Raw genomic sequence first — 20,780 nt, 5'->3', positions numbered from 1 at the left:
AACCTTGGAAAGATTTTCTCAACCCTGGTGCAACGAAACAGATGACATCTCAGAACTATCAAAACCATTCAAGTAACACCCTTGGAACGTTCTCCACATGAGGATCTCTGAGGCATCATCAAAGGAACATCTGTCCCTGAGTGCTGATGTAGTTTGACAGCAAGGAGTGGCCCCTTTCCCTTCTCCTGTAAACATAGGAGAAAAAAAAAAAGGAAACAGGAAACATTTGTCCCACCCACCTTCCTCCAGATCTGACTCTCCCTACCCTAACTTGAAAATCACTTGGGCATGCATCCCTCTCAACTATGTAAACAATATTAAAAAAATAAATCACAAACAACAAAAGATTTTAAAAAGAGAGATGGAATATTCTGTTGTCCTGTCACTCCCCCCACTAAGCAAGTATGTTGGAGATCCTTTTTCTGTAAATAATTTTCTGCTGCTACTCAATTCCAAAGCATAGGCAGAATTTGAAGGTTGGGAGGGAATAGTTGAGACTTTAAGAATATTGATTCTTGGATCAACTACATGGGACAGGACAGAGGCACTTTGTTCCCAGGGTCAAAACCAGCACAGTCAATGCAATGCCGCTCCTTCTCCCATACTCACTGAGTCTCTGACTCTTCACCTGCCCTCCTGGGCCAGCTTGTAGGCACACACACCAGGGGCCAGCCCCCTGTTCTTCTGTTGCTGCTGCCACAGGTCTCAGATGCTCATGACTTCTCTTGCCCCGTGTGTCCTGAAAGAAGGGCTGTGCCCTTCCAGGAGTTTTCATGATGTTGGTGTCATTTGAAGACCTTGATGTGGACTTCCCCTAGGAGTGGCAGGACCTGGACAGAGCCTTCAGTTACTCAGAAAAGCAATGACCTGACCAGGACCAGAAGGGAAGTTGAAACACAAATTTGAGTCATGTTATAATCACAAACTACAATATACCAACTCACAGGAGAGTTGAATTGGAGAAGACACCTGCTTTAAGGTCAAGTTCTGGTCTAAAGCTAAGTATAAGCCAGGGACACTGTTCAGGAATGACACCTTGAAGTCTGTATTACCTGTCAGGATGTGCATCTGCCTAAGGAGCCAAGTAAAATGCAAACCAGAGAATTAATACTGATTCTTAGGATTTGATTATTTGAGTGGATCTGCACCTAGACCATTTTCTCTCCTCTTTTTTAGTACCCCCAAATCCCATTATATCAAGGATGTCTGTCTGGTTGGGCTCATCATCATTATCCCAGGAGGGTACTAACTGAATGGCTCCCCAGGAAATGTCTCAGGATGGGAATCAGGCCCCTAGAGAATTATTTGGAATCCGAAGCTCTCACAGACCCTAAAAATGACTGTCTTGGCTGGGCTTTGTTGTCCATGAGGAAAAGGTATTTTCTGGGATCATGCTGTCGTCTCATTCCTCTCTGCAGTACCAGCGGCTGAACCTCCTGACCAGCAGCATGCCTGATTGTCAGCATTGTTCCAGGCTGGGGGACACAGAATGATCCTGGCTGTGTGAAAGCTGAGAGTGGGGACAAGTGTTCTAGAAGAGATGCAGTAATTAAAGTCCACAGCTGGATTTATGAGGAAGCATGTGGCTTTCAGATTGCAACTCTCATGCTGTTTTTCTCATCTATTATCAGAAGGGTCCTTTCTCTGGTGGTGTCCAGTCTTTACAGATGCACCCTTCTCTGAGAGAGAATGGCTTTGTGGCCAAGGCCAGGGTGTGACCAGTTGAGGAGTACAACCTGGGATTAGGCATTCAGGAGGGCTTGTTTGTTATCAGGTTGTGACTGCCCAGTAAAAGTTGCACCAGGGGTTGGGAGACACTCGGAGATTCCAACTGAAACTCTGGTTTAGACCTGCCTTTGTCCCCTACAGTGGTGAGGAGTAAGGCTAAAGTGTTTGGGGCTGAGGATGAGGGTGGGGGATGGCTTAAAATCTATGGAATGTGAGATGTTCAGGTTGGGAGAAGAGAGAATGGGGAAAGGATGTTAGGTGAGAATGTTCTGTGCTGCAAGGGCCATGGCACATCTGTGGCTGTGGCTGTGGCTGTCAGCTTCCAGGACTGTGGGGCCATCCGTGCTACTGTTTGGAGAGGTGGACACAGCTGGCTGATGGATTCACTGGGGTAGTTGGCATGTGGATCTGTCTACCCATCTATCCACTCATCCATCCACCCACCATCTCACTCACTCACCCATCCAACCCTTCACCCACTTACCTTTCTGTTTGCTCATCTTTCCATCTGTCACTCACCCACCTATCTGTCCACTCAAATATCCACCTAACCATCCACCCATTCACTCACTCACTCATCCATCCATCTAGCCATCTTTCCTTCCAGCCACCCATCAATTCAACCATCCTTCATTATCAGCAGGTGTAGAATGGTTGCCACGTGTTACACATACCATGCCAAGTGTTTAGGAGGTAAAGAATCAGACCTTGCCTTCCCCAGTGGCCTAGTAAAGGTAATAGCTAAGTAGACTGGCAGTGCTGGTCAGAGTGAGCCCACAGTGCCTTGGTGGAAAGGAGGGCTCCCGTTCCTGCTTTGAAGGAGGCGGGAATGCTCCCTGGAAAAGGCATTGCTTGGCTGAGTACTGCAGTCTGAGCTCATCATGGAGAATGTCCTTCCCTAAAGGCTCCCCCACAGTGGAACCCCCATCCCCTGCAGAGTACTGCCAGAAGTTTTTACCCACCCTGACAGGCAGGGCTGAGCTCCCTTCTGACCCTTTCCTGGCCACCCTTCTTCCTCTTTGCATGTCTGTGTGCTCCTGACACCTCTACTCCTTCTGTCTTCTCCCATAGCCTCCTTGAAGTGCTGCCTTGGCCACAGAATTGATAGCTCAGCTGAGCGCTCTGGTGCAGGGCAGAATGCAGCAGGCACCGTGTGCTGCCACATCCATGCTGTCGACGCCATGGGCGGGGAGGAAGAGGGATTCAGCCAGAGTGGTGAGGGTGTGAAATCACACTGCCTCTGCTGTCGATTTACATTTGGGCTGTTCTTGACATTGGAAGAATGCATTCAGAGATGCCTTTCTCTCTGTGTGTTGATGTAGGGTTCGATGACCTCCACGTGTGTGCTGACCCAGGCGTCCCTGAGAATGGCTTCCGGACACCCAGTAGCGGGGTCTTCTTTGAAACCTCGGTGACCCGGTTTCACTGCCAGGATGGCTTCAAGCTGAAGGGCTCTACCAAGAGACTGTGCATGAAACATCTGAACGGAACCCTAGGTTGGATCCCAAGTGATAAACCCGTCTGTGTGCAAGAAGGTAAAGCACCTCCTGTGTGTGTGAGCAACAGGGATGTGGGGCTGTGTGTGACAAAAGGTGCCCATACTCGGGGTTGCTCTCCGTGTTTCTGGCTAAAATTACATGCTGGTGGAAAAGCTAGCATGTGTCATGAGGGCTGGGACCTGGGAGGCATTAATCTCCACATTAAAAGTGATACTCTTCCTTCTCTGTCTTAATTACAGTCCGATTTATCACCGTCTTTGTCAATGCGAGAGAGTAACTCAGATAACATTAGGATCATTTATTATCATTCTGCCAACTCACCGCTCATTTCCATGTTCCTCAATAAATGTGCAGTAAACACCCTGCATGAAAACTATCGTTAGTGAAATGGAGACAGAGATGTCTGTAACTCAGAGGAATCAGCCAGTTACTACTTCTGAGTTTGGTGTTGTAAAGGACTCACTTAGGAGTAGAAAGAACTGCAACAGGCAGTGACAGACTGACAGGGTAGATATGTGCTTCTAGCAATTACTCCTAAATATACTGGTGACAAGATATTCATTTGCTTCCAGAAATTACCCTAAATATCTGTTGGTTGGAGATTTTTCAGTTTTTGTAGATGCATTTAGAGTTTTCAAGAATGCATTTGGGTTGAACTCATTGCAGTGGCAAATGATTGATCGCATGGTTCAGAAGATCAGCAGGGCCGAGGTCAGAATTGGCATGAGTCAGGGATCAATTCTAGACCCATATTGTTATGAGGCATGTAACTTATACCGGGTTCATTAGAAATTAGTTTTCATTTAATGGAATTTATTTGAGGATGATGGAACCTTTGTAAGAAAATATAAACGATTATGATGATTTAGCATGTACTTCCTATATGAGACTTATAATTTAATCTGGCAAGCATTTTCAAGTTTCTGTTATGTTGTTCCTTATGGTGATCCCAAAGGATGGGTAAGATAGTGTCTATGTTTGCCTTTATTTTAAAGCCAAAATGAATACAATAAATATTTCAAGTTTTTAAAAATTAATTCATTTTTCTTATGTATTTCCCATGGGATGGCAAGAACCCAATTACTCAGAGGGTAAGCATAGGTGGGAAGCTGGAGCTGGGAGTTGAATCTGGCGTTTCAACCCCTAGGCTAAATGCCTGACCCAGGCTTTGCATTTTAAAGAGAGACCTGAAATGACTCACTACACACAGTCCCTGGGGAAGGGGAAAGTCTCTCCCAGCTGTTGCTGTGGCAGCCCCTGCCCCACCTTCATTGGAAGGGTGTTTGTGATGATGCAACACCACATCCTTCTAGCAGGAGCCCCAGCCTACTGGTGGTGAGAGATTGCGGGGTGGAGGTAGGTATGGCTATTCCAGTGCACCTTTGGGATAGATAGTACATTGCTTGTACAAACACAGGTCTGTCTTTGAGTTTCTTTTTCAGAGGATGTGCTTTGGGAGGTAGAAGGCACTAAACCAGAGTTACAGCAGACTGACATGTATATGGAATGTGGTTTCAGTGTTTTGAGGACTTCTTTGCTGTGGCCTCCTCTGCAAAGCAGGGGAGAACCTTGGCTTTTTTTCGTCTTCCTTGAGTAGCTTGGAGAACAGTCCTCAGATGCTTTGGTCACTGGGCTTCAAGTCAACTTCAGATATGGTGCATAGTTAGTACATAAGCTGTCTGCAGGAGGCTGGAGCCACCTGGCCCCCACAGACGGCTTGTTGACATGAGTCTCCCAGAATGGGTCCCAGAAGAGCTCAGAGCCATAGTGGTGCCCCACTTACTCCCAGTGTGATGCGGCTTGGAGGGCTTGCAAGGGTCTCTGCGGAACGCTGCCTATTCCAAAGTGAACTGAGCTTTGGGAAAATTTTCCCCTATCATTGGCCAGTCAGCCCCTTTCACATGGACAGGATCTGAAGAGCCAAGCAGAAGACAAGGCATTGATTAAACCACACAAATAACATGACCACCATGGTATTGTCTGAAGGTGGAGCCCATGTACAGGCTGGCTTTCCTCATTGTGAGGACAGACACCCCCGCAGTGTCACCCTAGGCTCTCGCTGGAAGCCAGGAGTATGGCCTGCAGCACCACACAGAGTAAGACTTGAAGGAAGTGTGTGGCAGTGGGGTGGATGGACATGTGGTTTGATCCATCAGACTTACTAAATGCAAGGAACAACCTCATCTGGCCTTGCAGTGCGTCTGCGGGGAGAAATACCTTGATCATAGAGAGCTATGGGTCCACATGACACACTGAGGCCATGAGTTCTGACAACCAGCTCAGCTCCCTGCACTTACTAGATGTTGCCATTTATTATGCATGTCTGAGTAGGCAGTTGTCATCCACAAGGTACAAAAGGAAGGGAATGGTAGCTCTGTTTGCCTTCCTGTCTTTTTTAGTCAAAGCACATGGGCTCTCCTTCCTTCTGTACTTCTGATTGGCTTAGCACATACATTATTGCTCTGGTCATCTGTGGTGTTGCTGCTATAGTTGTGTCTGAGATAACATGTCAGGCATTGTGAGCTGAGCTGCCTATTCTACATCCTGTACTTTGTAGATGCTTATAAGAGAAATAGGAATTCAGTTGACATTAATCCTGAACCTGCCCAAGTCACAAAAGACAAAATCTCCCTTACCATCCCCTGCACCTTGTCCTGTCCCTACACACCTACACCAGTGAGCACATGTGCACACACACACATACTTCTGTTCCAAGTTTGCCCATCACTCTTGTTTTCCTTTCCCCATGAAGACTGTGTGTCTGTGATATGGATGAGGTCTCTATACATTGTACACATCATCCTCTGTAATCCTTCTGTATACAAGTGGGGTGCTAGTTTCTTACTTGGCAGATGGGAAAGTGACAGATCAAGGAGACTAGAGTTCCCCTTGTCTCTTGCATAGCAGCAGAACAGGGCTTCAGGTCCAGGTGTCTGCTGTCTGGCACACTCATTTCACTGACCAAAGATGTCTCCAGGGGAATGGAGACCCAGACCCCATGAGGGAGGCCTCTTACAGCAACACACTTGCTATAAACCTGTCTTTGCAGGGCACTGATTCACAAAGCGGGTACCAAGGATCACCTGCACCAGCACTTACTAAAAGTGCAGACTCAGACTACCTGTGTTAGAATGCTAGGGATACAGCCAAGGGCTCTGCACTGAAAAAATTCCCAGCTGATTCTTACACATTTCCACTGGTGGGTCTAATAGTGTCTTGTCAGTGAGAGGAAATGGGATTTTCTCTAGTGCCCCACAGAAATCTGTACATATCATCCCACTCCCTTTTAAAGATTTGATTTATTTGATTTTACTTTATTTTATTCAAAAGGTAGAGTTACAGAGAGGTAAATGCAAAGGCAAAGAGAGGATATGTTCAATCTGCAGGTTCCTTCCTCAGATGGCTGCAACAACCAGGGCTGGGCCCGGTCAAAGCCAGGAGCCTCCTCCAGATCTCCCATGTGGGTTGAGGGACCCGAGTCCTTGGGACATCCTCCACTGCTTTCCCAGGCATACTAGCAGGGAATTGGATGAGAAGTGGAGCTGCTGGGACTTGAGCTAGGGTGCACTGCAAAGCAATGGCTTTACTCACTACATCACAGTGCTGGCCCCAACATCATTCCTTCTTAGCCTCAAAGAATGTCAGTGCACTCACTGTGCAGATGCAGGAACTGCAGCCTGCGACTTACAAAATGAGCGAGCTGGGATTGGGTTAGCGTCCTGACTCCTTGCACAGTCCTCTGTTGTACTAGTGTGCAACCTGGGTGATATGGCATGATCACCTGGGGATTTTAAAGCAAAATCTGCCCATATCTCATGCTGCTGTAGTTGTTCTGGGCAGAGGGAGTCCCAGAAGCACCCAAGGATATCCTTCATCTGAACTTACCCTCTTCATGTCCCTGTTTACCTGGTTGTAGCCAAGGGTGGCAGGGAACACAGGGGGAACACCGTTCTACCCTAGGCCAGCTGGCTACAGCTCTGTTGTCCAAGTGATTGCAGAGTGCAAATGGGAAAACATAGAAACACCGTCCATTGTGGCCAGCATTGTGACACAGATGACTGTACCACCCGTGACAATGGCATTTCATATAGGAGCACCCATTTCAAGTCCATGCTCCTGCACTTTTGATCCAGCCTCCTGCTACTGTGCCTGGAAAAGCAGCAAAAGATGTCCTTGGGCCCTGTCACTCACATGGGGGACTGGGATGGAGCTCCTGGCTGTAGGCTGGCCTAGTTCCAGCTGTTGCAATCATTTGGAGAGTGAACTCAGTGGTTGGAAAATGTCTCCTTCTTTCCCTTTCTCTGCCAGTCTGCCTTTCAAATAGCAGAATACATACATAAATATTTTTTAAATAATAATTTGCCCGCCAAGCATTATTTTTAAGTACTTTCTAAAATACGGTGGCTCCCATAGGCATTCCCAGGATTGCTATAACAGCTGAATAGTTTGGTATGCAGAAGGTTTTTTGAGCTTTCTGGGGAAAAGGTACAATGTGAGTTTAAGTATTGTTACATCATAAATCTTTAATTAAAAGATTTAACTTGACTTGTGAGCTAAAGCTGGCCGTCAAGTTGGCAGATAGCTCCTTTATTTATTGCAGAAGGGGGGTGCGGGTCAGGTATTTTTCAAAAGTGGGACTGGTCATACATGTTTTTACAGTTACTCATATATTAAGGTGAATTGCCTCCCAGTTCCAGAAGCTTCTCTAAACAGATGCATTAAGAATGTTTTGTTTAGCATCCTTTCCCTCTCATGTGCTTTTTCTCTTACCTGAAATGTCTTTCTTGCTGCCTTCCACGTGGCTTATCGGAAGCTGCAGCCTCTGCCTTGGGGGACAGGCACATTTGCATGTTTGCCTCTAAGACATGTTCCTCTCATTTTCCATCCTTGGAGCTGGGAAGGAGCAGAGAGGGGGGCCTCTACCTGTCTCCAGGAGCGCTGTCGGTCTCCTATTGATGCTGCTAACAGAGTCACTGCCTTCCTGTTCACCGTCCCTTGTGGCTTCAGTGTGAGTGTGGGTTTTTTTTTTTTCCCTTAAAGAGATTTCTTGAACTTTAATGTGGTCATGACTCGAAAGAATAAAACAAAAAAAAAATCTAGAGGAAATAAGGTCAGGACAGACGGGGCAGAGCCAGCGAAGCTAAGTGACAGAAATGATCAGTTATCATTGTTGTGGAATGACAGCTGGGCTGCCACAGGCGAGGGCTGGCACAAGGCGCAGGGAGAGTCCAAATTAGCACAATGCTGCTCCGTCTCCAGCTGCTGCATGCCTCCCTCCGCGTCACCCAGAGCTGGGAGTTCACCCCTCCTGTTCAGGACTGCTGTATGAGGGGCTGGCTTTAAGAAATGATTAGGTACATCCTCAGTGCCCGTGCATGTGCAGATTCTTGTCAGATCGCTCATGAAGGTCACACAATGATTGTTAGCAATCTGAACACCAGGTTGACTTCACATATTCTCCAACAAGAGTGTTTTTTTTTCCTGAGCTCGCAGCTCGAACGACCCAGAATTAGGCTGACTGCCTATGAAAAATGCAGGGTTGCCCCCACGGGTGTCTTCCAAACCCATCACGGATAAAATGCAGCTTCTCCTGCAACATCCTCGAGTGGTTTGGGGATGATTGTGGCTTCCCGTCAGCATCTCGTGAGTCACCTCTCCTCGGAACCCCATCTTGGGTCTGTGGAAGCACTGCTTCTCCCCCGGAGCCCCCTCCTCCCTGGCATGTCACCTCCTGCTCGGATTTGAGGCTGTTCTTTATTACATTTGTCTGACACGGTTGCTAAGGGATGGGCCAGGGCTTGTTCAATTCCCAGCTTGTCAGGATGTTTTGGTTGCCGTCTTCAGTCTTGCTGCTCACCTGGACTGGCCGGCTGTATCTCGTCAGGTGGTTATTAGGATGCCTGCATCCCCTGTCGGAGTGTCTGAGTTTAAGTCCCAGTTTTGCTCCCCCTCCCAGCTTTTTGCTAATGCACATCCTGGGAGGCAGCAGGTGGTAGCCAAGTAATTGGATTCCTGCCAACCACATAGGAGACCCGAAAAGAGTTCCAGCTCCTGGTTCTGGTGCCAGCCTGGCCCTACTCCAACCATTGCAGCCTTCTGGGAAACGAAACAGAGCGGAAGCCCTGTGTCTGTCTCTCTTTCCTTGCCTCTTCACAATAACAAAACAATGGCTCGTAACATTTGACTTTGCAAGAATTGCCCAAGAAGCCTTATGAAGAAATGGATGTTTTGCTTAGGGAATGAGAATTCAGCTGCCTCAGGGGGTTCTTCCTGAGTTTCAAGAAGAGGAGAAGACCTGTGAAAGTCACCTGCACAGGGCTTTGTGATGCCATTGGGAGCTTACCTCTGAGTACCAAGGGTTTCTGTCACTTCCTTGTCCTGCGTTGATGAGGTGCATTGACCTACAGTTTCCTTTTCTGTGATCTTGGCAGGCTCTACACACCAGAGGGTGGGCTACACCCATGGGACTTGGTGTAGTCCTGCAGAATCGTGTTCGGAAGGACTCTATGTAAGACTGGTGCTATGTCTCCATGCCTCCCTGAAACATTTAGTGGAGTGCATGAGGAAGTCTCCTAAAACTGGACTTTTCTTTACGGGAAGGTTTTAACTCTCACTTTGGAATTCGATTTATTTAATATATTGTAGAGTGTAATCATTTCCTATTTCTTAATTTTGTCAATTTCTGCATACTGTAGTTTTTTGTTTGTTTTGTTTTAGGAGTTTGATTCCATTCTGAGGTTTCAGTTTCTTGGTATAAAGTTTCTGCAGTATCCTTTTTTTTTAAATACAGGATTTGTAATGGTGTCCCTTTTGTTTTCAAATTTATTTTGATTTGAAAGTCAGAAAGAAGGAGAGCTACAGAGAGAGAGAGAGAAAGATCTTTTATCCATTAGTTCCTTTCCCAAATGGCTGCAACGGCCAGAGCTGATCCAATTTGGAACCAGGAGCTTCTAGGTTTCCCATGTAGGTGCATGTTGATTTTCTCTTTCATTAATGTTGACTTTATTACATACTAGATGGTGCTTTCTTTGGGTTTAGTAGCTTGTCATTTTGTATTATTTCTTCTTTTTATTCTTCACTTTAATAGTATTTATTCATTTGACAGGCAAAGTTAGAGAGAGAGGAAGAGACAGATCTTTCACCTGTTCATTCACTCCCCAAATGGCCGCAGTTCACAGTGCTGGGCTGTCCTGAAGCCGGGAGTCTGGAGCTGTTTCTGGATCTCCCACATAGGTACGGGGCCCAGGCACTTGGTCCATTGTCCACTCTTCTGCAGACTGTTAGCAGGGAACTGGGTTGGAGGTGGAGGAGCCAGGTCTCGGAGTGGCTTCCATATGGAATGTCTGTGCCGCAGGCAATAGCTTTACTGGCTATGCCATAATGCTGATTCCTTTTTAGTATAGATTTCTGGAAGAATTCCCTCTTTGAATACTTATCAATAATTCTAAACTTATGCATACTGAATAACATGTCCTGAGACATAGAGGGCAAAAATTAATAGAACCATAGGGACAAATCCATTACATCAGAGAATACTTTAAATATCCTCTCTTGGTAACTGTAGAATAAGCAAGGGAAAGGCAACCAGTAAGAAAATAAAATCCTGAACAATGCCATTTGTAACACTGATGCAGTGAGCTGCAAGACGTGCATTGCTGCTTGGTAGATGTCTTCCTTTTTTAATATGTATGCTTACATTTAGACAACAACTTATGGACATCATTCTGTCTGCATAGCATACATTTTAATATATAGCATTTTCATTGTTATTCAGTTTGAAATATTTTGTATTTTTATTATAATCTCTTTCTGAGCCTATGCATTATTTAGAAAGGTATTATTCAATTTCCAAGCATGTGGAGGTTGTCTGGCTATTCATTTCTATCTTTATTTCATTGTAGCCAGAAAGCACACTATATAATTTCAGCCTTGGAATTTGTTAAGACATTTTAATGGCCCAAGTATGGCCAATTTTTGTGTTTCATGAATGCTTAGAAAAATGTGTCCTACTCTCAGTCCCTCAGCTAAGAACCCATAAAGAAATACTATCCAAGTTTCAGCTATGAAAATCTTTTCATAATAAAATGCAGATACTCGTTGCCTTGTCATCCACTGGTAACTGAAATAAGCTAACAGGTGTGTCAAGGAAGATTCCAAGAATGCGAAGTATGCTCTGGCTCTGTCTCAGCGGGTGCAAGCTAAGGACTGACCTGAGAACAACTCCACTTTCATGTTGAGTGGTGAAAGAAAAGGTCCAGTGGGGAGAGAAGCAGCCTGAAGCTGCTCCTGAAGTGAGTCCATCCTTAAGGCAGTACCCCCTTTCTGAGCGGCACCTCTCTCTCTCTTCGTAACCTCTGTCTAACTCAGCCTTTTCCTTTTCTCTGTTTATGTGGATTCTTTGTGATGCCATGGTTGACTTCCAGGGACTCTGTTCAGCTTCTCCAACCTGGTCCTGGAGAAGCCTTCAGCCTTCTCCTGCCTGGGCTGGCTGTGCTGGCTGTGCTGGTTTAGGACAGCCTTCTCTGAGTTGGGTTGAGCAGCATTCTTCAAAACAGCAGTGCTAACAGGATTGCAGTTCCGGGGAATGTCATAAGTTACTACTTGGGGGAAAAAAAAGAGTCCTGTGGACTAAATTTCAGGAGTCCCCAAGACCATCCTTACCCTTGACAACAGCTGTAGTTTTGGCATTCCCCTCAAACACCCTCACTTCTGATACCAATTACAAGTTTGGAATCATCAAGGCCACCCTTAAGTTCATAATTCACTATGATTCAGAACTAAAAACAAACAAACAAAAAGCCAGCTTTGTGGCTAAGGTTTATAACTGAAGGGCATGGATTAACATGAGCTGAGGGAGATGTGCCCAGGGTGGAACCAAAGGTGTGGCTGACCTTCAGGACCTCTAGCAGTTGAACTGATGCTTCATGTCCCAGGGCCACCACCCTGAGTTATCTCCTTAGCAAATCTTGCCTACCAGAGCCCAGAGCTCAAGCAAGGCGTTCCGGGCTGAAGCACGAAGTTGAGCCATGGCTGTAGCTGTCTTGGGACAGGGTCACCCTTCATGCATACAGCAAACCCTTTGAGGATACAGAGGCAGACATGGGAGGGTCCATGCCTCGTGAGCTCCACTGGCTCCTGTCACTCTAGGAGAACCCAGTCCCCTGACCATTCCTTCTCCCACCTGATCCCTGTGTTGCAAACACATAGGTGTTTTGTGTTTCTGAGGACACCAAGCTTTCCTGGCCTTTGCACTGGGTGTTCCTGCTGCCTAAAATGTTCTTCTCCCAGAGCTGCACTTAATTGGGTTTTTCATGTCATTCAAGTCCCAGCTTAATAAATGTCATTTCCTCAAGAGGCCCCTTTCCTGTCTGCCCAAATTATATAAGTCCCGGAGTCAGTCCCTCCCATGTCACCTTGTCATGTGTTCATCATAGCTGTGAATTTTACCTGCTATTTTCCAGCTCGTTTATCACTTAACTTCACCATGAGCAGTCTCTCTGCAAGCAAGGACTAAAAGTAAGATTCTTAAATTCTGTCTCTAGCACCTAGAAGATCTGGGGCCTAGGATCAGTGCCCAGTAATCCAGTAGCTGGATGTGGAATGGAACAGCTGGGGGAATAAATCAGCTTTGCAGATAGTGGTTTAATTCAAGTTGAATTGAGTTCTTTGTGGCAAGGCCTTTGAGCCTCTCATGCAGTCCTGTGGTTGGTGACCCTCTGAGTGCATATTATGAAGCATACTGGGAATATTGATATCAAAGCCTGATGTTTTTAAGGAACCAGAATCTTTCATACATAACTAATATTTCTTAATGTTTTGATGAGGCTGGTGTTAAGACTCTGCAGGTTAAGCTGCCGCCTATGACGCTGGCATGCCATATGAATGCTGGATTAAGACCTGACTGCTCTACTTCCAGTCCAGCTCCATGTTAATGTGCCTAGGAAAGCAGCAGAGGATGGACAAGTACTTGGGCCCTTGCCACCCTCAGGGGAGACCAGGGTAAAGTCCCAGGCTCCTGGCTTTGGCCTGGCTCAGCCCTGCCCGCTGTTGCGGTTTAGGGAATGAACCAGCAGGTGGAAGATCCTCTCTAACTCTGTTTCTCCTTCTCATAATAACTTTGCCTTTCATATAAATGAAATAACTTTTTATAAATGTTTTATTTATTTGCAAGGCAGAGAGAGAAAGATTAACAGAGATGGTGATTTCCTATCTGAGAGTTCACTCCTTGTTGCATACACTAGCTGGATCTGGAGCCGAAGCATGGAGCCCAAATGTCAGTCGCATTCTTCCACGTGGTTGGCATTGACTCAAGGCCATTAGGTACTTGAGCCATCACCTGCTGCTTCCCTGGGTATGCATTAGCAGGAAGCTGGAATCTGAAGTAGAGCTGAAATTTAAAGTCACAGGCACTCTGATATGGTGGGAGCTGGACATCTCAAGAAGTGTCTTCAGCATTGTACCGCATATCCAATCCATTACTAACATTGTTTTTTAAAAAGCAAATACAATGGGTCACGAACATTCTTGAGAGTGCCTTTTACTCTTCCTGGTCTATCCCTTAAGACCCTGCTGTGTTGACTAACACAATGAATTCGTTTACGGTTCAGAATACGTGTGTGTGTGTGTGTGTGTGTGTGTGTGTGTGTGTGTGTGTGTGTACTGCCCCAGGATCTTTTCCTCCTCTTTTCATTGTTCTATTGAAATCCCATTGTTTCTAATACAGGATACAAAGGCAATGATGTGATGGGCTGGTGAAAGATGAGTTCTGGAGCAGAAGCTTTGATATCCTTCAAGTGCCCGTTTACCCCTCATAGCCATAGTTCTAGGTATTGAACAGATTCTACATGACAAAATCAGATAGCAGTAAATATGTTTTGTGGTCCTTGGTGATAGTATGTTTGAAGTAGCCTTTAAAAATTATCTTTATGGACTCAATGAATGTATGCTAGAAAAAATTATATTGTTTCTATTTGAACCTTTAAATTTGGGGAAGATTGTATATCTATTTTCAGGCATGAAAGACCCTGAATTTTTATTTATTTGGTTTTTTTTTTTGAGATTTTTTTTTAAATTGGAAAGGCAGATCTACAGAGAGAGAAGGAGAGACAGAAAGATCTTCCACCTGCTGGTTCATTCCCCAACTGTCTGTAATGACCAGAGCTGAACCAATCTGAAACCAGGAGCCAGGAGCGGTGTGGGCTCTTCAGTGTGGGCACAGGGTCCCAGGGTTTTGAGCCATCCTCTACTGCTTTCCCAGGCCACAAGCAGGGAGCTGGATGGGAAGTGAAGCAACTGGGACATGAGCCAGTGCCAATATGGGATGCAGATGCTTGCAGGGAGAGGATTAACTTGTTAAGTTATCAGGCCAACCCCCCTTGGATTCTTTCTCTCCATGGATAGAAGGGCTTGCGGCCACACAGAGGCCACACTCTTCTTCCAGATACCCTTTCTTCCTATCACACTCCCTTGTGGTGAGAGAGTTCCATGCCAAGTGCTAGAAACAAAAAGTCAGAGACACTGTAGGTGGTGTTACCTCCTGCCAAGGTGTAGATTCTGGTTAGAGCTGGTCTGTGTTAGCTTTGCCATTTCTCCTGGGGCACAGCCCCTGCTGACCGCTCTGTTGTGATGGGCCTTGAACTCTAACTCCTCACTCTGCGGGTTCTTCCCACATCATGAGCTAGTCCTTAAGAGAGTGGCTGTAGGGTTAGAAGCCCCAAGAGTCAGACAGCTGTGAACTGCCTTTGTTCCCTGACTCATGGGCCCTGTAACAGCCCCCACTCCTCCTTGTGGAAAGATGGAGCTCTGATTAGAATTGAGAACATTCTGTATTGTACACCTCAATGCTGAGAAGTCACCCTTGGGAGCATGGCTTCTGGCCAGCCAGTGTCTGTGTGTCTGTGTCGTCCCAAATGGCATTGGGCCATGGACTTTTAGTCTGCACGGCTTCACCTCCTGAATATTCAAGTTAATTCCTGTGCAAGTTTGAAGTCAATTGTGAGAATAGTTGTTTAGACATATAAGTAACTGCCATGGACCTATGTATAGCCAAGATTTTTCAGACAGATGCCCTGATACATGTGTTTTTATTTACTGTGAATATTATCTGCATCATGCCATTGAAGAAATGCAGTGCATATTTTCCATGCAGAAGAAGGCAATGAAAAGAGATGTCAAGAACCTTGTGACTATAGTTGGAATTGTTCTGGGATTGATTAAGGAAATTTCAGCTACTCTAGCAGAAAAACTGTTGGTTAAGGATAAAGAGTCAGAAGAATGCTTTACACACACACACACACACACACACACACACACACACACACACACACACACACACAGCCTGAAACATAAAACTAAGAGGTAGCACTAATGCCAGGTAAGATTGAGCAGTTCTCAGCTCCCAAAGGCTGCACATTCACCGCATTCTGCACATCTCTTCTGAGCTGGTGCATGCCCGGAGCTGCAGGTGCAGAAGGAACACCAGACATGGCAGCAGCATGGTGTGTGCTCTGAAGCTCAGGGTGGTAATAGAAACCACAGCAGAGACAGACCTGAGCTCCCAGCGATTTGACTTCAGACCAATGCAGTGTCCATCACCTCTCCAGTCCCCAGCTGCCAAGCCCTCCTCTCACAGGGAGGCCTCCTCCTTTCCGAATCTTTCCCAACATTGGAAAATGCTCTTTTCAGAAATCTGCTGTTGCTGGTTCTCTCTGCCACTCCCAGGAAACCCCTTTTACTCCTTCTTCCTGTCTCTGGAAATTTCCCCTTTTAAAGCTGCTAACGTTTGCAGTCAGAGGGGCTCTGTACCCACCAGCCACTGCTCCTTCCTTCCTTTCTCCTTATCCCAGAGTTGCCAGACTCAGTGCCTGGGAGCTGAGGGTTCCTTGAGCAACTGGAAGGCTGTTAATAGGACAACATTCATATTGTAGATTCAGTAGGCTTTGGGTAGTGGGTGAGAAACCAGCAATCTTGTATAATGTTGAAAAATTTCTCATTGACAAAATGACGTTTTGGTGATTTTGTTTTTAAAAAATCAAGGAATGATGATTTTTGGAACCCAACCCATTTAAAGGCCAGGCATGTCAGTATATATCAAATCACAACCGTTAAGCAGATGAGACCATCAGAAATGGGGAGAAATGCATCATGGTCAATGTGACTTAAAGCAGATGGGATTGGCTATGCAGTGTTTAGGACGGGAGTGGCCAGAGAAATATGATCCCACTTGGCAGCAAGGAGTGAAGTGGCCTGTCCAGTAAGTTGGGAGTAGATAGGAGTAGATCATTATTTTTTGTTCATTTTATTCACCTGTCTGACATTGTGTTGGGTGGGCTTGCATTGCTACAGTGATCTTCTGAAGCCAGCCTTGCTCTTGTCCTCCAGGACTCAGGCACTCTGCTCTGACACCATTTAGGAAGCAGCCACCTGCTCTGAGCCTCATGTACTGTTCTACTTTACTATCTTTCCAAAACCAAGTCAAGTAGATAGAAAATGCTGATAGCAAACCCAGCCACTGCATACCCTCCCACTTATCTGACCCCATTTGGCTCTGCGAAGCATGTTTTCTCACTAGATGTGGGGATGGACTACCAGAGGTGGCCCCACTAGGCTGTGTACAAACACAGCAAGGTCTGGCACAACCTGGAGCATCCAGTTCACCCCCAGCTCTCATTTTCACATTTCCAAAGATGTTCATAAAGTCCCCTGCTCAGTATGACGTGTGGCTGGCAGGTGTACCCTGGGTTTTTGGATCCTCACACTCTGAGTCCCTGTGTCTGAGCTGCTTCACGGGCTATGCTGCTTAACACCTGAGCCTACTGACAGATAGGACACCTATCAGATGGCTGTATTGGCTGAGACCAGGCCCGAGAAAAAGACCTTTCTCGGGAAGTTGTTAAACATTTTAAATGCCAAAGCTCACATCTTGCTTGCCCATGTTGCAGATTGCCGCATCCCACAAATTGAAGATGCTGAGATCCATAACAAAACCTACAGACATGGAGATAAGCTAATCATCGCTTGTCATGAAGGATTCAAGATCCGTTACCCCGATCTGTACAACACAGCCTCACTGTGTCGCGATGACGGGACCTGGGATAACCTCCCCATCTGTCAAGGTACAGCATGAAAGCCACAGGTCTCGGCTGGTCTCTTCCCATGTGTTCTCATTGAGAGGGAACATTGCCCTGCTGTGTCTTCACCGTGGTGGCTGAATCTGCATTCTTGGCATCACTGTCATTACTGCTTGCCCTCTGCTCAGGGTCCATACCCAGTTTAAAAGCATACATGGAGAAAACCTCACTGTTTTGTGTATTGGATGTGTCTGCTAAGAATTGAACAGTTCTTTGAGAATGAGGAGACTGGTACCCGGGCTCTGAGCACAGTGAGGAATGGTTACACTCATGTAGTTCATGGAACTAACAGGACATTTGTGCTTACATCACTAGTGATGAGAATATAGTTAAAGCTGATCCCACAGAGGCACGTTTCTGTTAATTGTGTTATCCTTTTTCATAATGCATGAAGAGCAGAAAAATAATAAAATTTCATCCAAATCACACAGTGACAATTTATCCCTTTACATTTTTTCTTAAATATGCTGGAGCCATCACAGAAGGCTCTGTCAAAATAAGTTCCAAGTTCACATTAATTCTGGTTTTATTTATTTATTTTGACATGGTCCTTGGAAAATGCCAATGCATAATTCATAACTTGAGGGAGAAGGAAAGCAGTTTCCTTTGCTCCCACAGCTTTGGCAAGTTCAAGTGAGATGGGTGTGCACTCCACGCTCAGGGAAATTGCAGGCTCTGACACCGTTCTGTGGGTCTCCTTGTCAGGAGCTAAGGACAGAGGGGCAGCCTGGTCTTCCACTGCCTGCCTGACACCCCAGGAGCAGCCAGAGAGGCTCAGCAGGTTCTGTGCTCCTTTATAAAAGGAGACATGCGACTGTTTACATTCCTTAAGATTGTCCAAAGCAGCAGCTGCTCTCAGGCCGGGCAGTCTTTCCTGTCTGGTGACCTCTCGTGACCCCTGGCTTTGCTGCATGCGGCTTGGTATCCCCCACCCACTCTAGGTCTCCTGCTGTCACTGAGGAGTCCTGTTTCCCTGGAGGTGCACATCTTGGCACCTCACCCTGATAAAGTGGGATCCAGGCTTGCTGTCAACTCCCCCATGTGCATCCAAATGCCAATTGAGTCACGGTGTATCTAGACCTGCAGGGCAGTACTGGCAACAACTGCAGCGAAAGGGTTGCCTAACCATTATTTTTTTTAAAAGGTTTGTTTATTTATGTGAAAGCATTAGAGGTGGGGAGCCTCCATTCACTAATTTACTTCCCAGATAGCCACAACAACCAGAGTCGGCCCAGGCTGAAGCCAGGAGCCAGAAGCTTCTTCTTCCTCTCCCATAGTTGGGCCAGCTTCCATTGCTTTCCTGAGCCATTAGCAGGGAACTGGATCACAACTGGAGCAGCTGAAACTCGCACTGGTGCACATATGGGATGGCAGCACCACAGGCAGCTGCTTTCCCCACTTCACCACAATGCTGGCTCCTCCCCTTGCTAGTCTTGAAAGTTGTGTGTTTTCAAACCTCAGTGCAAACCCTAGCCTTTCTTTTTTGTTGTTTTCTTTTAAAGATTTATTTCTTTTCATTGAAAAGGTTGATTTACACAGAGATGAGTGACAGAAGATCTTTCATCAGCTGGTTCACTTTCCTAGCCTTTCTTTTAAACCTATTCAGCATCCTGTGCCCTCCCATCCCGGGAGTGGCTATGGCCCTGCCCTGCCCCTCACCTCTTCCCACCCTTGCACAGCATAGGGGGAGGGGCGGGGAAATGAGGAATCAGCTCAGCCAGCCTGATTCCTCTTTGAGCCCCTGGGTGAAGTATAATTGGCCCTTGGAGTGACATTTCACTCCGTCACTTTCATTTGCACCTATAGATCTGGGGGCCTAAGGCCCAGACAGCTTCATCTCTGTTATCTACAAGTGCAAATGGAAATCATGTTGAAGTATTGAGTTGAAGGCAGCTTCTGCTGCTATATTTAGGATGGGCTGTCTCCAACCATGAGAGATGCACATACACAGCCCCTGCCGTCTTTGGAGCTAGGAGTAAGGGGCTGTCCCCAGTGCACGCGCGCGCGCGCACACACACACACACACACACACACACACACACCCCTTATCCTCCTTTTGTTTTCTTTTTTGTGGGAACTTTGGGGAAACAGTGTTGGTTCCCTCTGGCTCCCTGAAACCGGCCAGACCGGTTTGCCCACTTGCTTGCCTGGAGCTGCAGCTCTTCTGGGATCAAAGCTGCAATTCAGCAGAACCCTCCCAGCTCCTGGGCTTGTGTCTTCACTCAGAAATGGATCCTATGTATTTACCTCCCCCACCCCTAACACACCTCACTTGGACTATGAGCATTGTCCATTTTTAGCTAAGAAAAAAAAGCAATCATCCAAGGCTGCAGGGCCATCTAAGAAGGTAGTTGAGCTCCATGCCATTTCTGGTGTTGTCTATCATGGATGTGGGCTGCATCAGGGCAGCGGTGGGTTGGGGTCTGCCAGCCCCTGACTGTGAGTACCTCCCTCCAGTACAGAGACCATGTGCCTGGGGTATTCCATGTGCCATGGAGGCTGTTGCTGTGAGATCTGTTTGAAGTTCATCACAGCATCTGAGTCAGCTCTGCACAGGGTTCGCCCACTGCTGTGCAAGGGATATAGCCAATCTGTGACTTGGGAGAAGCAAGGTGTTGACCTTCCAGCTCCCTGACCTCATACACAGTTCCTTATTCCATGGAAGAGGGTCGTTCCCTCCAGCAAGCTCACTGAAACCAGGACAAGTTTCCACAGTCCCTGCGGTTGCTGCACAGCACAGTCTGTGCCACTGGGAATGTTCTACTGGGCTGCCTGGGTGTCTGGGTGCAGAGGCCGATGCTTTATAGAAAAGGGAGCTGAGGTGCAGGGCCCACTTGTCCTGGGGCAGCGGGCAGCCTTCTATGCTTACTGCTGGGGCTCCACATGTGCTTCTCTGCCATGCAGTGCAAGCTCCCAGATTCTCAGCCTGCACCAAGACCTACTGAAAAGAAACCCTGGAGGCTCCATCCCATCAGGCCATATTCCAAGGAGCCCTGTGGGTCATTCTTAGATTTGAAAGCCACTCTGCTACAGCGCTCCTTGTCTGTGTATTGTGACACACAGTTGGCTTTTCAGAAGGTTGCTAGCATTACCACACAGGTGCCTGCTCCAGGGGATTGGAAGATCCTTGCAAGCCACCCCCAACAGTGACCAAGGCCATTGGGCTCTTCCTTCTCTTAGCTCCTTGGTGGTTTTCAACTCCGATGGCCCATCAGAATTGGTTGAGAGTTTTAAAAGAGATAGTGTGGCCCAGGTTGTGCCCAGACCCTGGACTCTGGGCAGCTGAGCCATCTGTGTGTTTTAGCATACAGTCAGAGCTGGTCTCACCCTGCTAGTGTGCTGCTGGTCCACATCACAAACTGACCACTCCTAACCACTTATCCAGCCCTCTTGATACCATTTGCAAATTCAAAAGCCAATCCCT

At 46.7% G+C, this 20,780-nt stretch overlaps 1 protein-coding gene across 3 annotated transcripts in view; it reads left to right on the top strand.

The window, feature by feature from the left end:
- The window catches only part of SUSD4 (sushi domain containing 4), a 116,241-nt gene that overhangs the window by 59,025 nt on the left and 36,436 nt on the right, over nucleotides 1-20,780 (top strand). For all 3 annotated transcript variants that reach the window (XM_040985324.1, XM_040985325.1, XM_040985326.1), the window contains 2 exons: nucleotides 3,051-3,263; nucleotides 17,168-17,341. In XM_040985324.1, coding sequence (XP_040841258.1) covers nucleotides 3,051-3,263; nucleotides 17,168-17,341 — 387 coding nt within the window. The remainder of the gene's footprint in view (nucleotides 1-3,050; nucleotides 3,264-17,167; nucleotides 17,342-20,780) is intronic.

The sequence above is a fragment of the Ochotona curzoniae genome, unplaced genomic scaffold, assembly GCF_017591425.1.
Source record: "Ochotona curzoniae isolate NIBS_2020 unplaced genomic scaffold, NIBS_Ocur_1.0 contig_430, whole genome shotgun sequence".
In the NCBI taxonomy this organism is placed as follows: domain Eukaryota; kingdom Metazoa; phylum Chordata; class Mammalia; order Lagomorpha; family Ochotonidae; genus Ochotona; species Ochotona curzoniae.
The sequence above is the reverse complement of the archived record's forward strand: the minus strand, read 5'-3'. Positions and strand labels throughout refer to the sequence as shown.